Source organism: Acanthaster planci, linkage group LG11 (genome assembly GCF_054643075.1).
Source record: "Acanthaster planci isolate LZ-2023a linkage group LG11, COTS_SCS, whole genome shotgun sequence".
In the NCBI taxonomy this organism is placed as follows: domain Eukaryota; kingdom Metazoa; phylum Echinodermata; class Asteroidea; order Valvatida; family Acanthasteridae; genus Acanthaster; species Acanthaster planci.
Window position 1 is genome coordinate 1,412,172 of NC_141787.1, and position 27,812 is coordinate 1,439,983.

Here is a 27,812-nt window from a genome sequence, read left to right on the forward strand (position 1 = left end):
TGTCAGACTGTAAATGCCACACTGGAGAAATCTTACACCTTGACAATTTGACTTGAGTCACTTTGTGAGGGTAATTATACTTGCACAATCCATCCATCCATCCCTTGTCATGTTGTATCTTGGCGCGCAATTTGCGCTTGTGAGGTGAAAGCACTAGGTAGCCAAGCACTTGACGCGAGGAAATGGGAGAAATTTTGTTCCCAAAGCTTGAAGGGAAATTCAAGGAGATGATTAGGACAACGCAAGGGATTCACAATCTCCAGCAAGGATGTTGAACTATACAACGAACGCATGCTAGCCCGCCAGCTAATACTAGGATTGCTTGTATTGCTGGTTACCGACCTACTGATACGTGTCGCATGCCACAGCAGGGAGCCAGCACCTTGGGGGAAACATGGGTGGAGATCCAAGGGGCCCCCCAATTTTGACGGGGGGGGTTACCAATATAATCATTCCCAACCCCAACCCCCACCACAACACTTTTCAAATCATTGACGTTATGCATACCCGAGGCCTCCCCCTAATTGAAGTGGAACCTTGGACCCTGTGCCGTATCACGCTCCGCACAGGGAGGACCTTTCAGGAATCCAACCGTTTCCGTCACGAAATTTCGATTGCCCGAATATCGCCAGTAATTCCAGCGACGCCGCCGCAGGCGCTAAAGCGTTTTATCAATCGCCGCGTATCCCCGCTCTAATTCGAGTGGTAAGTACGCCACCTTGTTTTTTGCGACTCTGGCAAAAGCCATGAATATTGCATTTTAATCCGTCTTATTTTCACACCATCTCGACGATCCCAACGCAAGGCACGTGTCAAATATATATATAAATATATCTACATGTACAGACCGCCTGCGAGGGATTCGCTTCTCCAGGCGAAGCAGTAACGCCACAGCAAGGCAGAGATCAATCTTAATGACAGAAACTACAATGAGGAGATTGGGCGCGACATTCTCTCTGTCGTATAAAGTCAGGTTTCCAAATCTACCAAACAAAAGCAATATCCATCTTTCTGGACCTTGTTTTCATTAGGCAGTGGAGCCAAATATCGCTCTCTGAAAAGTAATAAGAGGGTGGGCACAGGTAGACGACTGGGTCAGAGTCGAGAGAGCAAGTATGGGAGGAACAGGACACGTACTAAGCCATCGGTACACGGCTGAATCGTGAGCATTACATCGCTGCCTGTGGATAATGATAAAGTTTACCAAGACAATCTCCGCGCGTGCGTATAAGCGGTCTTCGAATTTGTTTCGGGAAAAGTCCCCGTCAGCCCCTGTCAAGTAAACAGTTTCTCTTCGAATGAGAAAAGGTAGACGTGGCTACAGAATTGTCCTAATGTTGGTTGACAGAGTATCCCCAAGGCACCTCCCAGCTCAAGCACAAACCACAGAAATCACACAAGACCGAAGTTAATTGTACACCACATGTTCATAACTACACATTTACTCAGTAATATTTCCTTCCGCTTACATACAGACTTTACATCATTATTTTCATATCCACTTTTAACCCACTTTTATTACAAATAAAAGATCTAACCTATACCTTTTTACATATTAGACAAGCTCAATTACATAGGCCCTAACCTGCATTTTGCAAGTTACTTAAACGTAGAACACAATCTTCTCTTTTATAATTAATCATTTCTGGTAATGACACCAAGGATTCCTTCAGCGCTTTAGACACTGTGGCTCGCAAGCCTGAAGAAACCTGAGTAGAGAAGAGAGCAGGAGGTGGGAGGAAAACCCCCGAGGAATATTCTGGATAAAACCCACGGAATCGAATCAGGTAGGAACTGAAACCCAATCCACATGTGGATTCAAACTCGGACTGCAGAGGTGGAAGGCGAGGAAAGAAGCACTACGCCAACCCGCCTCTCCTGGGACCTTCTTTGTTTACCCCCCTCCCCCGAACTGATGACTTCCGAGACATCTACTTAGGCTGGAAGTACTTTAATTCCACGTTGTGTTACATCAGGTTTGGTACCCAACAAATGGCTTGCATCGTGGGATGTTAACGAAATAAAGACCTGCAATTTTACGACGTTTTTTTTTTCCACGTATCAATTTAAATGACTGAAAATGTAAATACTTTGGAAGTATGTCAATACTCGGAGAATAAATGGCAAGTTATCAGATTCTATTTCACTACTTTTTTCTCTTTTTGGTGTAAAGTAGTCAACTTTGTGTGTACTGCAATATGACAACTAGTTATGCGTACGCCTTTGGTGTAGTGCGTATTTTGCAAACAAATACACCGACATGTAAACAGTTGACCAAGAAATGCTTAAATTCATATTTAGCTCTGGCAATTAAAACTGTAACATAGCTATCAATAACCATACAAAATTATAAAATAAAAACAAGAACTAGATTGCCATTTTTAAGTCCCCTGGCATTGCTCTCCCACATCACAGCGCATTTCCATTAGGGTTTTCGATAAAAAGGGTCTCCGAATAAAGCATCTCAGAGTGCAACAAAATGACAGACCAACCCCCCAGGCCTAAATGCTTAGGGACCCACCTGATTTGAACTCACTATACCTCGATAACCACCTGCAAGGCTCACGTTTGCAATGTTCACATAGATCTTGGTACACGACCTTCCGTATTTCGCCGGGAAAAATGATTAACTTTCCGGTAAAAAACACCTGCATGCTCTTTGAAAAATCCATGCTTCTTACACTATACCAGAATAACCATTACGTTTCGCCCATTGTATCAGGAATGAAAATTGGTTTGTCATTCCGTTTTCAAAGTACAGCATATGCAACCCTACACCGCTACTCCAGATTTTTTAATAACCACTTTTTAAGACAGTCACTTTGATTTCCAAGTGAACCCAGAGGAGTCCGCATTATGCTTCCACTTTTGCACAACGGTGCAAAATATCGACCTCACCGTTAGAATGGGGCAGTGAACACCGCTGAGGTGCGCAAGAGAAATACGCTGCCCGGTGCCGTCGGCAATAACGCAACATGACGCCGAGGGCGACACATCAAAGTATTTCATTTCTGCAAAAGGCGTGCCCAAATATTGAACAACCATATTCAAATGTGTCTCTGTGGTGCAGGCATTTTGAGTGAGAATGGAAAAATCGAGAACCACGACTATCACTTTCAGATCATCGATCAACAGCTTGGCATTGGCATCCTAATAAAGCGAAAACTTCCCAGAGAACCACTTTATATGAGCAACATCATTGGGTGTGGCATTCTTAGTTGGTAACCTGAATTCCGCTCTAAACAAAATACAATGAGCAAGTCCAGTACCGCAAAAAGGCAAGGTTATTCGAGCTGTATGGGCACGCTGATAGGGCAAACCTCTCAAGCGCTAATACAACTGCCGAACTGACTGTTCTGGCGATGCACAGCAAATCCCAATACTTCTTTTCCTTTTTGAAGATAACTTTTTGCCATTAATTATCTTGTTATGGGTTCCGGTCACGGACGTAGATAAAAAATCTTCATCCGCAATGCCCTTAATCAGCTTATAGAGATAATTGTTCACTAGCAGCCATTTTACCGAGCCGAATACAAAGCTTGCCCGGCAATGCCCGCATTTGTTCTCCCTGGCGCCAATAGAAGGGAGCCAACCCGGGCATTTGTATTCGGCTCGGTAAAATGGCCATTTCACACATAGGCGTTGCAAGTCCAGGCTTTTTTTTATATACGTCCATGGTTCTGGTACGATCCTAGACAAAAAATAGTCAGAGCAAACGCCAGCTTTCAGCCCTTGCCTCGTCTTAGCGCACAAAGCATCCTCACAGATTCTGATTAAAACAACCTTTTCGATCGCACACACGGTGTAGTACGGCGGCTTGGGGGGAGAAGCTTAAACGGCCTCCACAGAATGCCGGCACAGCAATCCAAAACATATTTGCCAAATTCTTTCAGTGGTGTCTTTATCCCATACGGTCACTCGCATGTTTAATTCTTTTCTTCTCTCCCTTCGCTCTGAGGGAAATCTGTCATGCCGCAGAACATCAGGCTTTGGGGAGGATTTGCCAGTATTACAGCGGTTCGTCTAGATTCAGCTCTATCTATTCTCCCGTGATCTCCTGCTCTCCAAAGATCAACTTCCATGGAGATATTCCCACAACGGAATGAATTTGTAAAACCGACAGAACAAAACAAAACCACACGTGCTCACTTCTTCCCTTCTTTTCTTGGAATAGAGAGACTCATTGCTAGTTTGCACGACTGCTTCTGAGGGCTGTGCCTTGTGTATGCTTTCGTTCTTGGTTGGTTTCGTTCGTGGAAGGAAAATAAGACGAGAAGCCACACAGCCAACTACTGGCGCAATTGTCATTATCATAATGAATTTCAACGTATCACATAACATGACAAAGTTGGTGACAGAATGAAAGCAAACTTAACTGGAAAAAAATCTTCAACTTTACTTAAAGGGCCATCCGAATAAGAATTATTTTCTCTCGCAAACGTTTCACAAAAAATGTAACCTAGCTGCCCGACAGTGTTCAGGGTTGCACGGTTAACTGAAAACAAACGATTTCAGACTCAAAGCTCGTATTGCCAATTAAAGCATGGGTGCTCCTTCCGCCGCGCCAAAATAATAAGCCTAAAGGGGGAAAAAAGAGAACAAAATCACGGAATAAATCATTCTTAGCATGACATTGGCAACTATGGTTGCCGTTTTTTGTTTTGTTTTGTTTGGTTTTTGTTTTGTTGTTTGGTTTTTTGCAAATAACACTCTCAAAACGGATGATACTGCGTCTCGTTATTTTGCATATTTGTTTCAAGGTTCAATCTTACGCAGAGCACTAAGCAAACGAAACCGAGATGGTGATTATATTTATAAGCCAGGAACCTAAAGCGAATGCCGATGTTTTCATGCCGTGGGGCAAACCAATATTTCCTCTTCCGGACGTGCGCATTGAAGGGCGAATATTAAACTGTGTGGGGAGCGCTTCGGTGCTTAATACCACAAGACTAAATATTATTATACCAAGGGATGCGGGTGGCATATGTGGTTCTTGACGCGAGCTGAAGATGTCGCCATTTGAACGAATAAATGTCGTTTGGAGTGTTTGCCCAAGCCTCGAGGGGGTGTTATTCGAGTGCTGGAAAAATACCGCCGTCCAACAGCAGCATTCAAACAGCAGTAAATCTCCACTTTCAGAAAAAAATGACGTTTTCGCAGTATTGGTTATCAGTACTAATATTCTATAACCTTTGTGGAGCAATTTTTTCTGCACACCTCGACAACAAACGTCCAAAACAATTCATAATTCGACTCTCTAACCTAAATGTCTCGGTTGAAGTTGACTGGCACAAACAACCTGCTTCCCTGCGGAACCTCGTTTTGAATTTCTTTTTAAATTTAACAGCAAGGTTTTCAGAAGCGAAAAACGGGACACAGACTCATATTGCTGTGATAGGAACAGAAAAGCAGAGCCGCAATCTTCCAAAACTGTTAACAAAGTATCAATTTAGGAAGTGTACCCTTGGGGCTACCTGAATAATAATGAACTTCGAGGTAAATGGCGCGTATGGACAGGGGCTGAAAATCTGCAATTTTGTGCGGGCCGGTCTGCGTACATGAAAGTGCAGTCCTGGGAACTAGACAGAGAGAGTATGATTATATACGTTGTGCAAAATGCTTGGATTTGATTGGATTAGGAATGGTTGTTGAGAGGATTTGCAGCAATTCAGATGCATGGAATATTACAGACGGGAATGGAAGGAAATGAATAAAGCTGAACCCAAAATATGAATGTCGTAAAAACGTCTACTTATCAAGTCAGATATTGATCTACAATGCACTTAATGCGCTCAACCTCAAACAGAAAAAAATGGTAAATTTATGTCATCCAAGAATGGTCAAGCAGTTTCTTTCTCTTCCTCGAGTGAATATCAAACAATCTTTGTTCAGAAATGCCCAACTGAGGTGAGTAAATTTTGTTAAGAAATTCAGCCATTGAATATTATGCAATCTTTACACGTTACAAAATATTCCAATCTGAGTATTTAATCGGTACATCCACTTTGAGGGGTACAAAAGCTCCCCATTTCGAATACTACCGTATCCGTCTAAGAAGTTACCTCATGACAAATATACCTCATTTGAGGCATGTACACGTACTTCAATAAATGGGGAGCAATATAAATACATAATATTATACCCCAAAGGGAGTGACGTATGATATACTACAAAGTGTACATTATGTAGCTCCATTGTTAGAAACATGTAGATGGTCCAGCAGACGACATACATGTACACATGCGCAAACAGCAGCAAGGGTAATTGTCTCGGAGTGAGCTTGGAGATACTTGGCAACAATTTGGAAGAAGTAAAAATGGTTTCCTGAAAGCTCGTTGCTGAAACTATTTCAGTGTTGCATTCCGTTGCAACTAAGAGGCCGGATTTCTAGGGAGCACTGTGCTGGCTCAGTAACAATTGTGTAATTTTCAAATTACAAATTGGAAAAATAAAATCTTCAATATCTACACACCGGGTAGTGAACAGTATAAACCATGTTTTTAAAAGATACATCAAAAGAGCGACTTCCCCCTCCCATTCTATATGCCCATGACAATGCCTGCCCTGCATTTCATCGGAACTGTTACTCCTTCCATTGTATCGGTTACCTTTCTTTGCCCACATTTGTACATAATTACATTCAATACTGGAAGGGAGGACGCTGAAAACAACAGATCACCCTCAAATACATGTGCACTGAAGAACAATGCCACAGGCTGCAAAGGAGACGGACAGAAAAAAAAGGGAAAAAAAACACATGTACCTGATGAAAGGAGAGCTGCAGCTGGGGTGGTGCTGCCGACGACGCGGCATCGGTTATTTCTTCCATGACGGATTTGCAACTGACGGGGGAAGGGGAAAAAAAATGATAAAACAATTTACTGCCTGAATGACATGTATTGCCCTTCTTGTTCTGAACGAGTCTAGGCATAACATCTTGTTAACCCAAGACAAAATGAAACGAATTCAAACTGGGCTAGGAACTGTTTTGTACCCTAAACATCCACTCGGTAATTGGTCTCTACTTGTGAAAGGTTCTTCAACAAACCACATATTGCTGACAGCCCTACATGTACTTTAAGATATTCAAGTTTCTGCTCCATAAAGAAGGCACTCTAGTACATGAATGAAAAATGGATGAGAAGGAGCACTTCTCAAATATTAAGCCACGAGATCTTGCCAAAGTTAACAGCACCGATGGTCAACAACGCCAGAAATCGACTCAAGTACATTATCAAAAATCCACCCACTCACTGACTATTAAACAGGCGATCACTGAGATCACTCTCATCGATCACTCAACAGGAACGCCCCGAAGTTATTTGGTGCTGAACTACAATTCTGCCATCTTTCTCTGAGGGGAATTCTGCAGTGATATGTAGGCAAGAGCCTGTATACAATCGGCAGTTTGTGCGTGCGTGCAACGAGTTAAGCCATGTCTGCTGCATTTATCTCTGCAATCAACTTTGCTGGTACATTCCCTGGACAAGTCCGAATTCACAGAAGACGTCAAAGCACTCGATTTCAAATGAAATGCCTGTGGACAGTGAATCAACCTTCAATTCTTGTCATTGGCCCTAGCCCTTTCTATAATCCACCCAGAAGTTTTTTAAAGGATTTTGTAGGATTACAGAGGGTAGAGCCCAGCTATTATTACTATTATGTTGGTCATTGAATTTGAAGGGTTTCATTTGTTCTAAACACAGCCCCTAATGCTATCACTTCTGAGGAAGGAAGAACAAAAACACTCAAGACTTACCCTCTTGACGTTGGAATGAGACAAGGTCGGCGAATGGGTCCTTGGGGTCGGAAGCACTGGGTTGCTGGAATGGGTTCCCGGAGGCTGCCATGGGCTGCAGGGGAGTGTGCTGAATCTGGAAAGGGTTGAGGGGCGGCGTTTTCGTAGCAGAGGTCACTGGCTGGGCCGCTGACACTGAGACCAGGCTCTCGCTCTGTCTGGGCATGGTATTGGTCGGACTGAGGAGGTCCGGCAGCGTGCTGGCTGGGGGCTGCTGGACAAGGACTTGCTGGACCAGAATCTGGGGCGGGCTGCCGCTCCGATGGAGGCTCTGGAGGTTGGGACTGCTGCTGGTGGCCCGCAGGCCGGGTACGCTCAGACAATGAGTGGGTGACGACAGCGTTGGGTCAGCAGCGGAGCCAGGGGCCACTGACGCACCAAAGTTAAGTCCGTAATCAGCCAGAAGGGTCTGGGCCGAACTGTTCCGGGGCACACCCTCCGGCTGGTACCCAGCCAGGGCGTTATTGTTTACGTGGACCGACTGAAAGGTCAGGGTGTGGTCCTCACAGTCCACACCCAACGCATGTTGAACAGCAGTCCCGTGGGCCTGCGACAGGTCCAGCCCCTGCTCTTCCTCCTCATTGGAAATATCCACTAGTCTCTCCTCCACCGTCTGCGCTGTTCGCCGCTCCCGTCTGGGGGGTACAGGGGGCGGCGGAATGAGAGGACGCTGGATGTCACGGCCGATGACCTTTGACCCTGGAGTCTCACGGTTGGCCCTCCTCCGCCGGGGCATTGGAATGGGTGCATCATCTGTGGCTGATGTCTAAACCAACAATCAAAGAAACAGGTGCAGAATTTAAGAGACACGGAGTACAATTAATTTACTAAAAAATCTTTGAAATTGCACCAGTGTGATTCAACTAACCTAATACATATCTATTTGTTTTGCTAATTTTATCTGTAATTTGGAGCCTTTTTTGGTTTTATACTGATACAATTTCTATCATTAGCAAAATTGTTACGTTATCCCAGACACTAAAGACCTTTTCACGAAAAAAATTTTAATTATTCATGCACGCATGTGCATAAATGGCCTTGGTGGCAAGAAGTGCGAGTGGGCCACTGAAAATGTACAGGAGTGCAATTTTGATCGTTTTCTCTCAGGTTTTCTGGCTCTGTTCAGTTTTTTCTCCAGAAAATCCTATGCGTGCCTCTCCCTGGCTAATTATGAATTTATTAATGAAAAGATCAACGGTTGCCCTGATTTGTGCATATAAAAAGTTCTGGTACATTTTACATTTTGCTTGTTTAACCCTAACTGTCCTCAATCCTCCAAAATCCTTCGGGCAGTTTTGGAGGATTGTGGGTGAATGGCAAATGTGCATGGCTTATTGCGAAGGATGCCATACATGAAAATCGAGGGTTGTTTTTGCGGAGTCATGCATTAATTCAGCCCGATATTTCTTTGGAATCAACGGCACTGCTCAAGAATGCCATTCGCACTGCCTCAACATAATGACAGGAATTGCCGGAGGACTTTGAGGGATTGAGGCAGTAGGCACTTTGGAAGATTTCGGAGGATTGAGGGAGAATCCAATTTTTTCACCCCCCAAAATTGGAGGATTCCGAAGGATTGCGGAGGGTCCCTAACAAAATGGGCCTCCTTTGGGAATTTATTGATGTTCAAGTATATCACATGTAGAAAGCAAGCACCATTTCCTCAGAAATGTATTCAAAAAACAAATGTAAGGTTCAAAATTCCAACATGGAAACATGTAAAATGCAGTTTCTTCCCGGATTTTTTTTTTCCACGGGTACATCAACAGCAGCCTCACTTGGCCAGAAAAATTTGGACAATTCTTGATGACTACAAGGTGCATTTTTGTTCACACCAATCAGCAACTCAGAAAGCATTTCCAGCAGGTTTCATACATTAAAGAAGAACGTCACGATGCACAAAGAGCGAGTCAAGTCCAATTTATTCCATGGATCCTTCAAACCTTCCAAATGCTAAGAGCACTTTAAGATCCAACCTAACTTCTGGAAGTAATGCGGTAAGTCGTGCGATAAAATCCCCGGGCAAGTTCCACCAGGGACCGCGGTGAACCATAATAGTTTGACTGACTCTGATCAAACGCACGCTCGTCGACGATGGTTGGACTAGTCTAGACAACTATTTGCGACCAGTCTATCGAGGCTGGTCGCGTCGTTGGTTGCCATAAACCATTTTTAATAGCACAGTGCAGAGAGGACCAGTTACAAGAAAAATGCCAGAAAAACAGCATGCCACTAGTAAAGGGCCATTTTCACTGCAGGTTTTGCTACTGTGCCCTTCCAGCGGCCATCTTTTCTCCCCTCCATCTAGTGACCTGACAACGGTTGACTAGGGTCGTTTGCACTTCAACTCCACTGCACATGCATTACATACATCATGAACCAACTGCTAGTTAACTAGTGATCCTTGATCAAACTTGCCAACCAATGAGCATATACAAAGGAAGTAAATGGAATCCAACAATCAACAAATGCCAATGCCTCACTTGCTATCAATCTCTAAATAATTCCTACAAACAAGTGGCCCTTACGTCCATGCATCATTGCAAATGCAGCGGGAAACCAATCAGTTGTGAAACAACAAACACGTGAGTTGGTTCTTTTTTTTTCCCTCCAGAATTTGCCAAACAAGGCAACAACCGGAGACTGACATGGCCAAGGTACAAATATGTGACCAAGGCTGCAGAAATGAGGACAAACTTCTAATTTTCTTCTCTTGTTAAAAGGGAATAGAGAGCAAATACTGCCTGGAGATATCCTCGAGAAATTGCCGGATAGTGCAGAGATTTGAAGGCAATCACTGCTACTGTACATATTCTCCCATTTTCTTTGAAGCAAGAAAATCCAGCCATACAAATGAGAATGGAAAATTGTGAGGAGGAAACAAAAACATATGGAACAGGGTTGATAGTGTCAAGACTCCAAAAAATTCAAAGACTTTTAATGACTTTTACGGTCCGATGTCAAAGACTTTTTACATGACTTCCATACGTGTAAATGTAAAATTCTACGATGAGTGATGAGACCTTTGACGTGACATCGCTGGTTTGTCATAACAGTAACAACTGTCCGTGGCGCTTAACGCAAAAGATTGAAGCATGTCTTGAAAAATGCAACACAATTATACAACACAAGATGAAAATTCACTTTCCTTCAAATATCTAATGACTTTTCCAGGAATTTCATGCCCACAATACAATTGAAAGATTTTTAAGGAATTTAATGACGGCTACAAACCCTGATGGCAGGTTTGAAGCCGTGCACTGAGTATTCATTAAATTGCACAGTTTGCTAAATATTAGACTGCAGTTAAGCATTGCAGTACTTCGTGTAATCCCCCCCCCCATGCCATGACACTGCTCTGACTGTTGGACAGGTCGAATGTAGGACTTTCATCTCAAATAACATTTCCAAGAAGAAATTCAGGCCAGGTCAGTGCGGAATGAAATGCACGCCTGCCCCGCAGGGGCTAAATGTGATCCCTGGGTAATCTCACTCATACAGCTCTTGTCCCTTCTCCACTTGCTCGCTGGCACAGAAATGTCATTTTTTTTTCCATCTTTTTCTTCGATGAATCATTCACAAACTCGCACCGGCGAGATCTCCATCCTGCGTAATCTGATTGTGTGAGACGGTAGGTACGCAGTCGACCGCTCACTTACATGCTGAAAACACCTCTATCAAAGCATGTGCTCTACTTTTCAACAAGGTCCACGATGCGACATGACATTTTGGATCATATGTGGGAATAAAACCTTTTTCTTTCTTTTTTTTATTACTCTGGGGGGGAAAATTGAAAGCGACAGAACAGATTGGTTTCCTACCACAAAATCCACAGGGAAATGAAACAGCATCCTTCACTGCTCATGAGCCCGAGCGCTGAAACCATCAGGCAAATGACACGGATGCCTGGATAAAAAACCTCACCAAATCAGGCCCAGATCAAATGTTCCGCCGTGTCACATTTTTCGGCAGCTGGAGGGTTGTGCTGGCTCATTACAGGCAAGATCTTGAATGTGTTGCAATAGTCATCAGCATCAACGTCTAGTATTACTTGCTTTGAGCAAATCCAGAGCTGGCAGAAGCTCTTTACGAAATCTGACTCCCTCTGGAGATTGAGCTATGCACTAGAAATTGGACCATTTCCCTAATATTGAGCCCTCTAAATATAAATCTTGACATAAACGTCGCAATAATCAAGTAATACAAGACAGAAAAGACAGGTGTCAAACTGCATCAGTGTTCATGTACCGTAGGTTGGCACAGTTCCAGCATCGGTCACGCTGAGCTATTCTTGCATCGAGGAAACACAAATTCTGGATATTTTTGTTTTGATTTCATCAATGCAGTTTCATAAGCATCATAAGATGCGATCTGTCCAAGACCCAAGATAAACTAAAAATGTGAGGTAGCTTGGAATTTATTCTATTATCAACAGCAGCTGTTCTTATTCGAGTAGCCAAGCGCGTCCTATCTTGATGAAAACCACTGACTCAACACAATAGCTCCCACTCCCACGTTAGCTTCACTGGTGGCAAGATCGGCCTACAAGCAATTGGTGACTAATTTTTTCTTATTCCTGAGTATTGCTTCGTCGCCATAGCGAACCCGGTTTAGCAGCAGTGTACAGCTAAGAGGTGAACTACGGTGATGTTGCATTTATCTATCATTTATATCTTTTGGTTCATGACCAAAGTAGTTCTCCTTATTTGCCCTTGGTAAATAAACCTTTAGTCGTATTTTAGAAAAAAGGATATCGGTAAGTTTATTTGTTTTTTATCTAAGACAAAATCAGCCACATAACTTATTTTGAAAAAGGAGACCTTCATAATCCGGTTAAGTTATCCGGACAAGTCATCCACTCAGCAAAGACATTGAATAATTACAAAGCTTGCTTTTATATGGTTGAAGGTTACAAAACGATGGCCAAATTTCACCGAGTTCCTAGATACTCAAATCTGCTAACTGTAGAAAATAATTGCTTTCAGGAAAAAAAAAGGTTATTGGCCAAACTGACATGCAATCTACTTTTACTGAGACTGGTTTCCTGTTGATTGGAGCTTAGGGCAAAAATGAGCAAGATTTTTCTGCTTAACTGATCTTTGAAAACAGGACCTGCTGGCGGTATCAGAGTTCTGTTCTGGTTTCTTAGCTTGTTCCAGCTTCCAGTTGTGTGTGGGAGGAGCGAGAGAGGAGACGTAGAGGCAAGCCTACCGTGGTTTTGGGGGCGGAGTCCGCCAGGGTCCCTCGACTGCCGATCTTCTGCAGGACTTCCTGTACTTGGGCATCGTCCATAAGGCTCATGCTGGAGGGACCCTCTAAGCCACTGGCCTCCAAGGAGTTCCTGCCCTCCACACTGGGCAGACGGTACGATTTGGTCTTGGGGGGTAAACTGGGTGGCAGGCTGGGAAGAAGAAGATTGGATGATCTCAACAGTCTAGCTATATTGCAGGGATAATGGGCTCAGTGCGTAAGGGCGCCCCCACTGGTGGCAAAGAGAAAGGCTAGGCTGAACATTATAGACCTTATTCACAAGGAAGCCCTTTTCAGTCAGGTTCTCTGAATCAATGTCATGAAGTGTAAACTGTTGAATGGGATGGTAACAGACTATTTTATGCTTGGAGAGCGTTCCAAGCCTCCCGTCAATCAACATCACTTCAAGATCAATTTACACACCTGTGACACTTGCCCTGTCCCAAATCAACTGTCTTGGGATATGCATATGCAACTAAAACAACAGTAACAATTGCTCAAAGACGTTGGCTCCTTTGGTTTGGCAAACAATTCAGGCCCAGTTTGGAAAAGTTGATTGCAAAATTAATCATCAAAAGCCTGTCATTCACATGTAAGTGCACTACGATGGTTCAGCCTAAATTTTCAAGTTACAAAAGTTTACACCAAATACTGTATTATTCAATAGGGCACCCTTTTTATATTTTACGGTTCTCATTTCCGACCGACCCTATTTTGGGCTCCCGCCCAAATTGGGCTTTTTTTTCCCCACTGACCCTGATAAAAAGACCTAAACCCCCCAAAAATACTGAAGGGAAACAACTGGCCAGCAGGACCTTTGAAAACAAAAGCCCTGAAAACTTACAATTTCGCAAACGACCAACAGCAACGATCAGCGTTCGCGTGAACATTCGGTATGCCGCACCTTTCCGTGGCCCACTGAGGTCGTGCATAGCCCTAAACCAGCAACACAGAATTTTTTTTTTTTAAGAATTTTTTTTTAAAGGATTTTTTTTTGACCAAGCAACCTTACCTCAAGTGGTAAAAGAAATGAGAACCATAGAATTTAATAAGGGCGCCCATATGTGAAAAACATTTCAAAGCAGGCTCTTGCATAAAACCTTTGTTTTATGTAACAGTTTAAGGCACAGAGCAAAGGCCGTGAGGTTGGAGTTGGGCCGTAGTTCATCATTTTAATATGGGTGTGTGGGAAGATCTGAGCCTCATCTCTGAGAGTGTTTCTGGCTAAACTGGTTCTGAATTAGATGAAGAGGGTTCCTGCACCTGCTGTCTGATGAGAGCCGTCTGGGCAGGCCAGCCATTGTCATCGGCCGGGCATTCTCCTCCGAGATCTTACGGTTGGTGTCCGTTTTCTGCAGGTATAATCAAAGTACAAATCCAAGGTAAACCAGACTGCTTGAGTCACTGGGCCAGTAACCCTCCCCCGCTCCCCTTCACATTAAATTGGCACTCTAGTGATTGTGGATTGGTCGGTGCGCCAAGTCAGACGGAGTCAGAGCTGGTAGACGATGTGTCGGCACTCATGGACAATTAACACACAATAGTTGCGTGCTTGTACTGCCATGACAGCACACATAATAAACGGCCATTTTGGTCCAAAGTCTGCAGTTAGCGCTACTCTCTCTCTATGTGACTGAGTCTGTGAAAATGAGTCTTAAGTCACCAGAGCAACTTTATAAGTTCCCATTTGTATTGGAAAGAGCAAATTGAGTTTTTTGTTTTGACATATCACTCACTTTGGCATCCTGATGAAAGTGGATATTCCATGCTGAAAAAACATGCTGTGGGGTTCCTATTGACTTACACTGTGCAAAATTATTCTAAAGGACTTTTTACTCCAAAGTGGCTCTGGCGACTTAAGACCCATTTTCACAGAGTGGGTCACAAATATACATGTAACTCTGGATTGAGTGGTCCAAGGGTGCCCTCTGGTGACCATTTTCGAAATTTCCTCAATGTGGGATGAAATGGATGCCCGCTTCAGCAAAAAAAAAAAATACACATACAACTAAACCTTGTTGCTACGCAGGAAAAAATCAATGGACAACTTGACCGTCGCCCCAAAATGCCCTTGGTACCAAACAAGTCATTTCTTTGAAAGGAAAGAGGATGTTGGTGACCCTTTGTATATTCTATAAGGCATTGATCTGGTTTGTACACTTGTACAAGCAAATTTCTGAATTTGCTTGTACCAGTACTGGTGGTTTCAGACGGCACAAGCTGCATAAATGTTGAGTACGGTAGTTCATAATAAGCATTGAACACACATGGACATGGACACGTGTAAACGCTACCCTGGTTGCTCTCACAACTCTGGCAGAAATTTATGGCCTGGAGACAGCTCGGCAATATGTGGAGAATTTCAAACAAACTTCAGGTTGGAAAGCAATCTTAAAGGAAGGATTGGGTTTTTGTGTGTGTGTTTTGTTTTTCCCCTGTCGGGTATTTGGATGAATGGAGTTTTGTGCGCTGATTGCTGCTAGATTAAAAAGAAGCCAGAAGTGTTGCCGTGACACCTGTATGCGCAAGGTGCACACTGAAGGCTGTGATTTATGACTCCAGTGGTGGCCCACAGTAGTACATACATGCCCGGGGTTTCTTACAGGACTGTTTTATATTACTGGCTAGTCATCAACATCTTATTTAAACAGCAAATATTGTCAATATGAACTAAAAGTGAACTCGGTTTTTTTTTTCATTTATTCACGCAATTTGTGCTTACATGTTTTTTTTTCAGGTACTTTGAACGAGTTAAAGGCCCCTTCCCGTTTTTGATATTGAGAAAAGAAGAGGCCTTCAACTTGTTGAAAATACAGAAAAAATAACAAACCACAAATTTCATGCATAAATGCAAAAAAAACAGAGTCCGTATTAGTTGAGTTTGGCATTATGTGGTTTTCAGGTCTTCTCCCAAAGGGAGAACGACTGGCAAGATGAATTACACATAATCCACTTAATATTTGCTGCCTAATACTCATAAAATATGCTTCTGATGTATGTACGCTAGCCCTCTCGGGTGGGTTTCGTTGCATGTTTGAACAAGTTCGAAGATCCACATTGTAAAGTAAATTTACACTGGCCTCAAGTAATTCTCAATCATTTCCACGCTCGGCAACTATTTGGAGTGAGACCCGGTGTTTTTTTTTGTATTTATAACATCCCTGTCATGCGATTGGTGGGTCATCCATCACCTGTCACTGAAATAATTCATGCCCATGCTCACAGTGATTCAAATGGATTGCAGCCGCATTGCAAATCCTAATGCTCTCATCCACTGTGTGCGGCAAAAAGATCATTTTATAAAATACCTGTATAAATCCCAGTCATCCGATTGGTGGATCGTTATTCATTCTATTCAATAGTACTCGTTGAATAGAACTTCTCTTGACTGGTTCACGCCCCTATTTCATATTCACATACTTCATTCTTGGTAAGAAGAGAGGAAAATAATGTAGGAATGGGCACCAGTCTAACACTAACACTGCACAGTACTTCCGATGGGTTGCGCTTCAGCCACAAATTGGTTTCGCAAAACGGCAGATGTAAATACGCGAACACCATTTGTTCTCTTAACAGAGGAGGATATATGCTTTGCATTGTGGAATGGAATATTTCATCTGTCACCTCATGAAATTTATTATTATTAACATTATTCACTTATTTATCTTTGGGAAACCTCTCAGTGAAACACTGATTTCCAGAGGTGCCCAGCCATTACAATAAAATTGGTTAAGCCCATCAAATATTATAAAATGCCAAATATCTAGAAAACAAATTGTACTACTTAAGAAACTGAAGATTAAAATCCATGAACCAGCCAAACTATTTCTACCATTGCGGGAATGTGTATCATTATTTATTTGTATACTAATTGTCAACCACACGAAATATCTGAACTCACAGCAACACGGACATCCTTGAAGGTATTATGCAGTCTTTATTCAGGCAATGCTCAGCAGAAATAAGAAATGGTTTCCTATTTTGTCCAATGGACAGCACTCAAAAAACGCCCACTTCTTGCATTACATGCACACTCAGGCTTTCCAATGTTGAGGCCTGTATGCTCAATGGAAAGTCTTTTTCAAATTGAATGTGCACATCGTGGGCATAGTCTCTGTCAATCATTATTGCATCATTTTCTTTTTCTGTGAGGTATTAAACTTTTTAACACTTGGAACTATTAAAGCGGAAATGCATCCCTTTGTCTTTGTGTTCAGATTTAAGGATGAGTGGAGACAGGCAAAGGTGTTTCTTGTTACCATACCATAAATTCTAACATGGGAACCGTCCACGTCCACAGCCACAGCTTTGTGTGAGGATTAGTGCACACCACACATACGGTCTATTAATCATGCACCTGCTGGTTCAATGTGGGCCTGCTGCAGGACACGGTTTTGCATACTGGGCATACCGCAACCCAGCAGTCACCGTCAAAAGAATCCCGGCGTGAAGGGGTTAAATTAAAGACAATGGCAAAACATCGAAGTTTCTATTAATGTAATCGTTTGCACGCATCGGTCACATTTACAAAAAGCAAGCCTGTGGCTAGCCAGTTGGTCCATATGATGCAAGATATGGGGCGGAGAGAATCCCCCCCCCCGCCTTTGTGTTGGTCATTGATTGGTCGGAATCTCAGGAACTCCTTACAGACTTCTAGGGAGGATGTGTTAGGTAACAATAGTCTAGAGTGTGTATAGGGACTGGACATGTAGGGGGATACCCATCGGCCCCCATATCGTGCACGGTATCAGTTGGTTGTACCGAGATGTATCCATGAATTGCACGTATGAAGTCTAGGCACAAGGCAAATTTGGAGAAAAGCATGTTTTTTATTACACGACTGTCTGGAGTATACCTTATAGGTGTATACCTTATAGGTGTTTACCTTGTACTTTCCTATAGAAAAATGGTTTGGTTGCCAGTCTTGAGAGGAGACTATAGTCTTCACGCCTCATGGAAGCTTCCTCTATTAAAATGACGGACTTTATTTCTCTTTGGAAAAAGAAATCCCCCAGGGCAATGATTAAAAAAAATTGCAATCTGGCAAAGCCGAGGATGTAATGCTAGCCCGGGCTCCAAATTCAGAGCAAATAAAGCTTTTTATCCGTGCTCCTCCAGCCAATCAAGATAACCTCAGGAATGAACGAAATGCTTATCGAGGATAGTGGCAATATTACCCCTGGCTATGCAGTCTCTGTATAAAAAAGAAAAAAAAAAACTTTACATAAAATCATCTTACTTTAAAATTTTAACGAGACTTGGACTAAGAAGGATGGAAGATTTGATACCTTCCTCAGGAGATTTCAGCAGAGGTGGGTGGAAAGGAAAGATGGCCAGGGACTCAGAAAATACTTGACCATCAATATTCATCATTTGTGGCAAGAGCGGACAAGCAGAATGTGACCTGTGCTAAGGCTGAGTACCATTGCAAGTTTCTGCCAATCCGTATAACAAGTCCATCACAAGTTACAAGTCATCCAAGTCAAGTCAGAGGCTATTCAAATGAACTGTGACAAAAGCACTCCTGTGATTGGTCATCCAGTGGGACCTTCGACGGAGCTCACGACTGATTTTCTAAGTGGATCTATGTCTGGCCTTTTGAAAGGATTTATGAAAGGACTTGTGACTGGATTTGTGGCTGGTCAATTTTGAAAACTTGTGACCAGTCTTATGAAAAGACTTGCAACTTATCTCGTGAAAGGACTTGCGACTGGTCTTGTGAAAGGACTTGTGACTGGTCAATTTTGAAAACTTGTGACCAGTCTTATGAAAAGACTTGTGACCAGTCTTATGAAAAGACTTGTGACTAGTCTTGAGGAAGGACTTGTGACTCATCTTGGGAAAGGGTTTGTTGCCTGATTTTCTAAAAAGGACTTACGATTTGTCTGATGAAAGAACTTGTGACCGGTCTTATGATAGAATTTGTGACTGGGACTCACGATTAAACTTTTGACAGGATTTGTGACGGACTCAGCTACAATCCTGATTTGTCTACCAAAAAAGAGCCAATGTTCTGCTTTTGCGGTATTTCTGGCTCGGTCCTTTTTAATGTGGTGGAGGGGGGTTGAAAGCAGATCAATTTATGAAAACTAATAACGTGTCAATGTGTGGCAACTCAACTGCTGACTGAGGGGAGCGTTCCACTTCTCTTAGTTATGTGGAAAAAGAATGAAAGAAAGTTTGTAAAAGTTGAGACTTCATGAATTTTAAGTACAATAACTGCAAACTACTGACTGACAACAAGGACGCCAAAAAAATAAAGATCTCAAAAAACTTAGCTCAACAATTTAAATCAAGCTTTACTTAAGAGGCACGACACTGTCTAGATGGAAGTACAAATGTATTTGGGTATATCCAGGGCCCAAAAGTGTGACATTCTCGTGTCCCTGTTACATCTGACCTTTGTTATTTGACGTGGAAATGATACCAGAATTGATTTCAAAGTAATGACTATTTATTTGGCAGGTAGTTTGCATTAACTCCTCTTTCTTGGAAATTAGAGAATGTGTTCTGAACTTACAAAATCATGTCAGATGTGAGAGAGACACGGAAAATGCACCCTTAATTTCTGGAATTACCCATTTGTATTTTGTTAGACAACAGTCAAACAAGCCAGTTTGGACATGAAGCCTCAGACAGAAACAAACTCAAGACTCGGAAAAAACCCTATCTGCAAATGAACTAAACGGATTTTTTGTTCAGACAAACAGTGAAAAGGTTGATACTAAACTCACCCGCCTGACATCCAAGGCTGCTCTGGTGGGGACAGGGCTGTTCTGGGGGCTACCAGAGGGTGAGGAGGGGGCGCTGGAGGCCGGGAGTGGGAGGGAGATGTCCAAAAACGACGCCTGCCGGTGATTGTACCTGCGAGTCATGCCCAGGTCTTCAGTTTCCTGTGCAATTAAGGCGCGTGGCTTCAGTTTAATCAACGACAACTTTTCTCAGTTTTTTTGGTAAGAGGGTCTTGAATCCTACCAATAAGCCTTTTGCAAGTTAAATTTGAATAAAATCTGGTCCACCCAGTTATCTGATGCCACATAAACATAACAATATGAATCCGCCAGACTATGGACGCTGTTGCTGTACCTTGTGATTCGGGGCAGGCTTTTACATAAGGACCACCATCTCTGGAATGGACTGGTTCCTTTGTGCCATTCTTATCCATTGAAAACAGCGATTGAGGCAAGGCGTCTCTTATGTAACTAAGCAAAAGCTTGCCCCGAATCACAAGGTATAGCAACAGTGTCTTTAGTATGGAGAATCAAATTATGTTCATGTGAATTTAAAGAACTTTTTTAAATCTCACCTTTCCCTTGATGAGTTTCATCTTGAGGCCGCTGTAGTGCTTGTTGGCAAAGTCTCTACCCTACATTAGATCCAAACATGAAAATCACTGTCAACGCAGCCAACGTCATACTCACAAACCCACAAAGTGGCAATCATCAGATTAAAAATGGCCACCATCCGAAGCCAAAACAAGTGCGGGCACTTCTTCTAAATAACCAAGGAGGATGAAACAGACATCTTAATGTTCTCTTTTTCAAAAGTCTGCAAAATGAATACCACATAGCCTTGGTTCTAGTTTTTAACCCCTTTCATCTTTAAAATCGGAAGACCAAATCAAAAAAAAAATTCCCAATGTATCTGGATTGGAAATCGCCCCCCCCCCATTTTTTCTCATCTAACACCAGTTTTACCTGTTTCAACTTCAGTTTCATCGCTTCGGGGTTAGCCTGTCACACGGTGAGGTTGTGGGGTGGGTGATTTGAAGAAGAAAAAACAAGACAAACAACACACCAAATGGAAATGAGTGAAACGGTTCACGATGTAAAAGGGACATGAATTGTACAGGCTCCATGCAAGGACCTCCGAGGGCGCTATTCGCCTCACAAGAGGCAAGTGAGGACACCCTGCAATCTGTGCAAACTTGGAGAGTTCATTCCATAACTTGCAACAGTGGAGAGCACACATGTATGTCTCCCAAGATAGGAATGCAACCAAAGAAAGATCTATGTTATCTACGGCACCTGTCTATTTTGTCAGGATACCAGTTACATATACGTGACCACCACCACGTGAGGCACCATTTGGATGATTTTAGAGGAGTAATGCTCTCCCAAAACTGTGCAAACCCTATGCAAACTCATTGGGTAGCTGCTTGCACATTCTCCCTCTGATGCATGGGCTTTAACTGTCCAATTACGTGAACAGCGATGACACAATACAAAATGGTCAGTGCCCTCCCTCTAGAACTTATGTGGAATTTTCACCAACAGATAGACGGCGGCACTGAGCATGGAGCCCCTGGACCATAATTCAACAGTACAGCAAACAGTGGTGACAGTGGTGATGTCTAAATTACGTGGTTGCGGCTAGCGATAACAAACACTCCTATATGAGAAATGCATGAAGCCACTAGTTGGCTCTTTCATGGATGTGTGTGTTAATTCCAGCCGCAGCCAGCAAAGTCAATGGCTAGTGACTGGAGATAGTACTTCCCCAAGTAGTCTGGTTTCTACATCCAGACGTGATGTTTTCCAATCTGATCAATTTTGCCACTCTTCAAAGATGTGCCAATCTCCAGAATACTTCACCGAAGACAGGCACATCTTGGAATTGCACCAAACGAGGAAGTCCGGTGTTCTTTCAAATCGCCCTTCTTTTTAATGAGTTCACAGGATCAAAAACACAGCACACACAAAAACACGAATCAGTGGAATCAATGAATTAATACATGAACGGCTAAGAGTTTCTTCCCAAAATGTCATTCATGAATTCCGTAATTCAATACTGATTGCATGAGTTGGTGTCGTATTCCCATGGACCATAAGTTAAGCAACAGAAACAAGCAACCTACCTTCGGTCGTATCGACCCATGCGCTTGAATCATCTGTTAAGGGTGTTACAGGCAGGCAGGGTGGGGGGGGGGTCGGAACGGCAAGAGTGGATATGAAGTGTTAACAGCATTTTTATCATCCCTTGAGCAGTCACAGTAGCAAGACATGGTCCAAAATTTTAAATGCTCCACTGTTTTTGGAGGGTTTTTGAGACGTGCCAATTATGACGTTAAAAAAAAAACTCTTACGTGAGAGAGACCAGTTAATGCATGCTATTTGGCAACAGATTTGAGCATTCGTAAACAAGATCAAGTCACAGAAATTTGCCTTCTGATAGGAACACTCTTGGCATACGGCAGCATACATGTACATTGGGAAATGCATGCAAATAGTCGCCAAAAAGCTCCCAGGGAAAGCAGCTGGGTCCGATTTATACAGCTGCTTAGCACAGACATTATTTGCTGAAAAAAAAACCAGATTACCAGCTAAAATTGCATGCCATGTATAATGCATGTGTTACACCAGTTCCCATCTTTATGCTAAGCACATACATTGAAATACTAAGCATCGACTGCAGCTCAACATTTCAATGAGAATTGGCCACGGCTTACACTAGACAAAGGTATTACATGTACAGTATGAATTAGAAACTGAGTAAGCATTAGTCCGTGTGTGCGTATAAACAAACAAAATAAACTTGTTTGGAACTCCAAAACTGCGCAGTGCGGTGATTGGTTTCTTGTCTTGATCTCATTTCTGAAAGCTGCTACATTACACGGTCCACATTAAAAGGTAACCCGAGTTTCTGGACGCATCAACCTGCAGTACACTGTATGATTCAATTCTCCAATCTTAGCTGATCATTCAGGGTTATTAAAGAAACATTTGTTGGAAACATCTTATTTGTTTTTTTTTCCCAGATTCTGCTTCCATTTTGTAATGACATTCTGATTCCGCTGGAGTCTCAATCGTGAATTTGCATAATACTTCTCATCTGGTGCATCTGTAAGCGGTATATTCATTACATTTTGCACTGACTGTTAATACCAAGGGATTGACGCATGGTTAGCAATTATTCTCCATGAATGGTAACAACTCGGCTTTGCTCATGCATTCTACATCAGCTTCTTCTCGCCAAGATGTGGCGAACATAAAAATGTAGTTTACTGTAACCGCATTACGCACAAAAAAGAGGGTTGCTTAAAAGACTTCAGAAAACAAGAAACAGGTTACTAATACCATGAACATTTTGCCGCAAAATTTCCCCATTGTTGGGGGGGTGGGGAAGCCAACTGTAGGCTAAAGCAAGACAGCAAGCTGCACAGAAAGTGCTGGAATTTTAAAAAGTTCAAGCCAGAGGAAGATTAACGAACGAAACAAACACTTCTCAGACACTGAAACAAGAATGCCCAGATTTTAAGCAGTACGTGTGTCATTTTTTAACAAAGTTGGCTATTTCAATTCTTGGATGAGACCAGACCATCTTAGGGGACATACACGTGCATGTATTTCCGCATACTGATACGATATCATTCACAGTTAACCACTTCCTGCCGGGGACTCCGGAATCGGAGACGTATGGTTTATATGCGTGGCCGGGGTCTCTGAACTCGGACAAAGGAAACAGGGTCCTGTAACAAAAGACCATACTCTGAACAAAAGACCAGGCTGCTGGGCATGACCGGCATTTTTCACCTTCAAAAGTGGTGATAATCCAGCCTTGTTTTGAACCGTATACCAGGGTTTGGGGCATTGAGAGCGAGCGGATTACCACAGGGGACAAAAGCGCTCCACCACTGCAGCGATGAGCCACACAGCACCGCTGCAGGCTAATCTGGCCCCTATTGAAAAGAGGTCAGCAGTGCACTGAGCCAGGTTCGTGAACAAAAGACAGTTATACAACACCGCACAACCTGGGCTCTGTTTACAAGGCTGCAGGCCTGGCTGAAATACTCGGGCGTCAATGAAGGTCACCTGTCAACTTAGAGTAGTGCCTAAAAATTACTTCGTGCAGCTATAAACGACAGTTAAATGAAATGATGAATTTTTGAAGGATTTAGAAAACGGAAAAAATGATAGTCATGCCGGCCCAGCATCATCAACATTGAAAAATGCCCCAGCATGAAGTGGTTAAAGCAAACATTCAACCTTAATCTGTCAATTAACTTCAAGTAAAACTGTTAGCAGTATTCATTATATAAACATGAACAGAAACAAAAATTGTACGGGAACCAAACCCACAGTCGTGCTTGTTTTTAACTGTGGTGCGGCAAGTGTGGAAACCATGCAGCTCTTGTGTTATTTTCCTTGAAGCGGCTTTTGTTAAGCTGCTGCCAACGTGGAAGATTGCTCCTACCTTCTGCTGGATGTTCTTCTGCGCGTCTTTCAACATCTTCTTGCCGTCTGTCAGGTGTATCTTGAGCTGCTCCTTCAAGTTCTTGCTGGACAGACCTTGCGCATCAAAAGCGACAACACCAAAATGAAGGGAAAGCATCGTTGCATGTTTTGCATTCACTTTGAAATCAAAAGATGAGTTGTTTGGGCAATCACAGTGCTATCTGCCCATACGACGTAATCCTCTTCCCGTTTATGTGTTTTTTAAGTACTCACTTCCTTCTTGTCTCGCTATTTCAAGCTCTTCTTCAAAGAGGTCGTTGATGGGCTTGCCCGACGCAATTTGCTGGACCTTGGAATCGATGAACTGTTGAGGGCAGAAAAAAAAAATTGATACGCCTCCGCACTGAAAATCAGCGATAATTAAGAACAAGAATTCGGACAAAGGCCCTAGCCCCACAAAAAAACCTTCCTACCTCATCTGAGCTGAGAACAGCACACTGAGGGCAACACAGGGGAACAACAAATGTAACCGGTCATACCTGAGTGAAATGCTGTAGCTGCAATAATTTTTCTAAGAACGGCTGCAGGTGGCTGGACCGACACTGGACAAAAATTTCTTGATCAAACATCAGCTGCGAGCCCTGAAGTGTAAGAGACATCCAATATATCATCCGTTAGTCCCAATGTACAACAAAGTATGAATTCGATATCCAAAAAAAGCATCAACAATGAAACCGTTATTTCCTAATCGAGGAAGTGGACAGTCGTGTGGATCAGAACTCACGGTCTTGACCCTGACGGCCTCCCTGTAGCCTCCTAATAGATAAACGAGGACCTTCAGGAAGGACCTGGCTACTCCATCCCCATTGCATAACTCTGTGTTTTTCAAGTTCTTCTTGAGCTGACTGACCTAAAAAAAAAACAAAAGTAAAAATTGATGATTTTATTTGCAGACCCGTCAAAACAAAACACTCAGCCTTTCTGTTTGGAATGATCTTAGCGTGCCGCATATGTGCCTTGGTTTGACCACTTTTGTCTTACTGTATTGAATTTAGAACATTTTCTAAAAACCCTGAAAACACCTGTAGGAATGAATGGGTCAATTCTGTTCAGAGCAGATGCAAAATGGTTGGAAATATCAAATAAAACCTCATTCAGAAAAGCAAAATATATCCAAAACTCCAAGGGAAGTTTTCCAAAAGTCTTGGATCTATGAAAATCCCAGGGAACCAAATGATGGATTTTGTAAGATGTAGCACAATGAGATTACTGAGAGGATTATACAGCAGCCCCTTTTTTAATTGATGAGACTGTGAAGGAACCACTTACAGATTCTGAAGGTAGAGTTTGTAAATCATCAAATGGCGTCTCTATGCTGTTGTTGTCTGCGTTGAGAATGACGACTTCGTCCAGTGCCATCTTTCGCACTTGCTAAAATTCAGAATAACAAAAAGTCAGTCTTGTGCCCAAATCAATTGGGTGAGGCAAGCAGCCGCATACACATCTTTGAGAAGTGGCTACGGCTACCATGCAGTGGTTTCCAAAGGTGTGCCTGTTATTTCCAAGTCACGGCCACAACTAAAAGAACAGCTGGTTCCAAGCCTCTACACTATCCTTCCTGCCCCTTGAAATGTAAGGGTAGGGAACCAGTCTGCCACTCATGAGAAGTGTTGTCAAGAACCTTCCGAGCACTCTTTTCACCTCCAAATACTGAGCTGTTCAATATGGACTCAGCGAGAGAGACACTGACGGCACACAGCGAATGAACTTGGAAATAGGATAAACTTGGGATTCTGGAAACCAAATACTATTTAATAACACTTTGGTACAAAAGTATTAAAAGAATACTCAGAAAGTGTTGGTCTTTGAGAGTTAGTTTTTTACAGATTCTAATGTATGAAATCTTGGATATCTTTCGGTAAGTACGCTCTGTTCAGTGTCTGTTTTTATTCAGCTTTATCCCCATTAAACAACTTTAATATCTGGCAGTAAATATACATATAATATACAGTGTACATATAATACTATATAATAATACGCATATACCATACATATAAATGGACTCAACTATAACTCCAATAGTCAGACCATTTATGTTATTGGTTTAACGTACAGGGAAGGTGGCCCCTGCTGACGGCATTGCTTCAGAGCACTAGGGGATGTTTTCCAGTCACTTAACTGTTGGGGGATTCAGGGGCATGGGGGACATTCAAATGTTGAAATGTACCCACGACAGTCCACTGACTAACAGTTCCCCCCTGAAAGAATGTCAGCACCTGCAGGCGCCCCCCTTGAAATTTACCGTAGTTAGGCCACTGGTGCTCTCCACCAGAATCCAGGACTGAACTCACCGGCATGAACGAGGAATGGACCCCGACGAGGAACGGCATAGGGGCGCAGCAGTAGTCGATGAGGTGTGCCGGCATGACGGGTATGTAGATGTGCTGCCAGTAGAGAGGGTATAGCAAGGAGGCGGCGCTGTGCACGCACGCCGTTAACTGTTGACAAGACAATAACAGCAGTCACTGGGAAGGTTCCACTCTGACTTTGGGACTATGTTCAAGACCCGCGTCCAAAATGAACATCATACACAAACAAGGTCAACATTCCTGATATTACAAATCCAGTCCAAACTTAATGCCAGCTAGAAAATCCATGAAAACGTAGTCCAGGGCAATTTCTTTTTCAAAGACGGAGGTCATATCCTTTTTTCATTAAGACTGGAAGCATAACAAAGCAAGTAATACTTACCCTGCTGAGCTTATCTGACGTGATTAAAATTCTTCTTTCGTATAAGAGGCTGCAAATGTACGCAAACACAAAGCGGAAACGTGAGGCCATATTGAAACAAAGTTGGGTTTGCTGATAATCGTAAATGAAGAAAAGGCTCACAGCACCAATCTGTGCCTCTCACCTGACAAATAATACCATCATATTGCTGGGGTTGATGGCGTTGAAGTATTCCATGATGTTCCTCTGTCAGAAAAAGTGTAAAAAATGGCACCAAATATAAGTGGCACTAAGAATATATTTGAACAAAATCCCCAAGCCACACATACAGCCTATGGGTTATGTATGTGAACATTCAGGGCTCTGAAACCTACTTTCATGCGGAAAATGATGTCATTTCTGAAGTTTGTAACATCGCAAATGATTTAAAGAAGGCCAAAAAATGTTAAGACTTGTATTATTTTTTTTAGGCAACAGAATAAAAGAACTTAGAATATTTTTCTTCCACGAATAGATGTTCTCTTATCTTGTCCCTTACATTGTTCGGTATCCTGGGAAGCGACTTGCTGTCGGGACCCTGAAAGGCAATCTCCTGGAAAAAAGAACCAACAATTTCAAGTCTAGAGATTCCAAGGTAATCTTGGGAGTGTTGTGGCCAATTCTGAAGGGAATGGGTGGAAGCACAGCCTCTAGGGACTACATTGCATGTGTCCTTGGGAGAAGCACTCTCTCACAAATTGCCTTCACCAGCCAAAGAGTACAGTAAATGGCCCCAGCGTGGGCACAGGTGCTTTATGGTCTCAGAATTTACACTAGTCCAAATTAATGTAGTGGTGTGAAGATGTAACTGTAATTATGTA

At 42.7% G+C, this 27,812-nt stretch overlaps 1 protein-coding gene across 3 annotated transcripts in view; it reads right to left on the minus strand.

Moving 5' to 3' along the window:
- Positions 1-1,408: 1,408 nt before the first annotated feature.
- Positions 1,409-27,812, minus strand: part of LOC110975773 (uncharacterized) — a 37,036-nt gene continuing 10,632 nt past the window's right edge. Inside the window, exons 7-23 of one of the 3 annotated variants that reach the window (XM_022228548.2) lie at positions 27,491-27,544; positions 27,137-27,198; positions 26,974-27,022; positions 26,574-26,720; positions 25,552-25,653; positions 25,007-25,132; positions 24,762-24,863; positions 24,496-24,586; positions 24,242-24,336; positions 21,906-21,938; positions 20,746-20,781; positions 20,355-20,414; positions 19,783-19,941; positions 14,312-14,400; positions 13,010-13,199; positions 7,760-8,564; positions 1,409-6,842 (exon numbers count right to left, since the gene is read on the minus strand). In XM_022228548.2, coding sequence (XP_022084240.2) covers positions 6,817-6,842; positions 7,760-8,564; positions 13,010-13,199; positions 14,312-14,400; positions 19,783-19,941; positions 20,355-20,414; positions 20,746-20,781; positions 21,906-21,938; positions 24,242-24,336; positions 24,496-24,586; positions 24,762-24,863; positions 25,007-25,132; positions 25,552-25,653; positions 26,574-26,720; positions 26,974-27,022; positions 27,137-27,198; positions 27,491-27,544 — 2,226 coding nt within the window. In that variant the 3' untranslated portion in view covers positions 1,409-6,816. The remainder of the gene's footprint in view (positions 6,843-7,759; positions 8,565-13,009; positions 13,200-14,311; positions 14,401-19,782; positions 19,942-20,354; positions 20,415-20,745; positions 20,782-21,905; positions 21,939-24,241; positions 24,337-24,495; positions 24,587-24,761; positions 24,864-25,006; positions 25,133-25,551; positions 25,654-26,573; positions 26,721-26,973; positions 27,023-27,136; positions 27,199-27,490; positions 27,545-27,812) is intronic. The other 2 variants (XM_087143433.1, XM_022228549.2) reach the window with 2 other exon arrangements.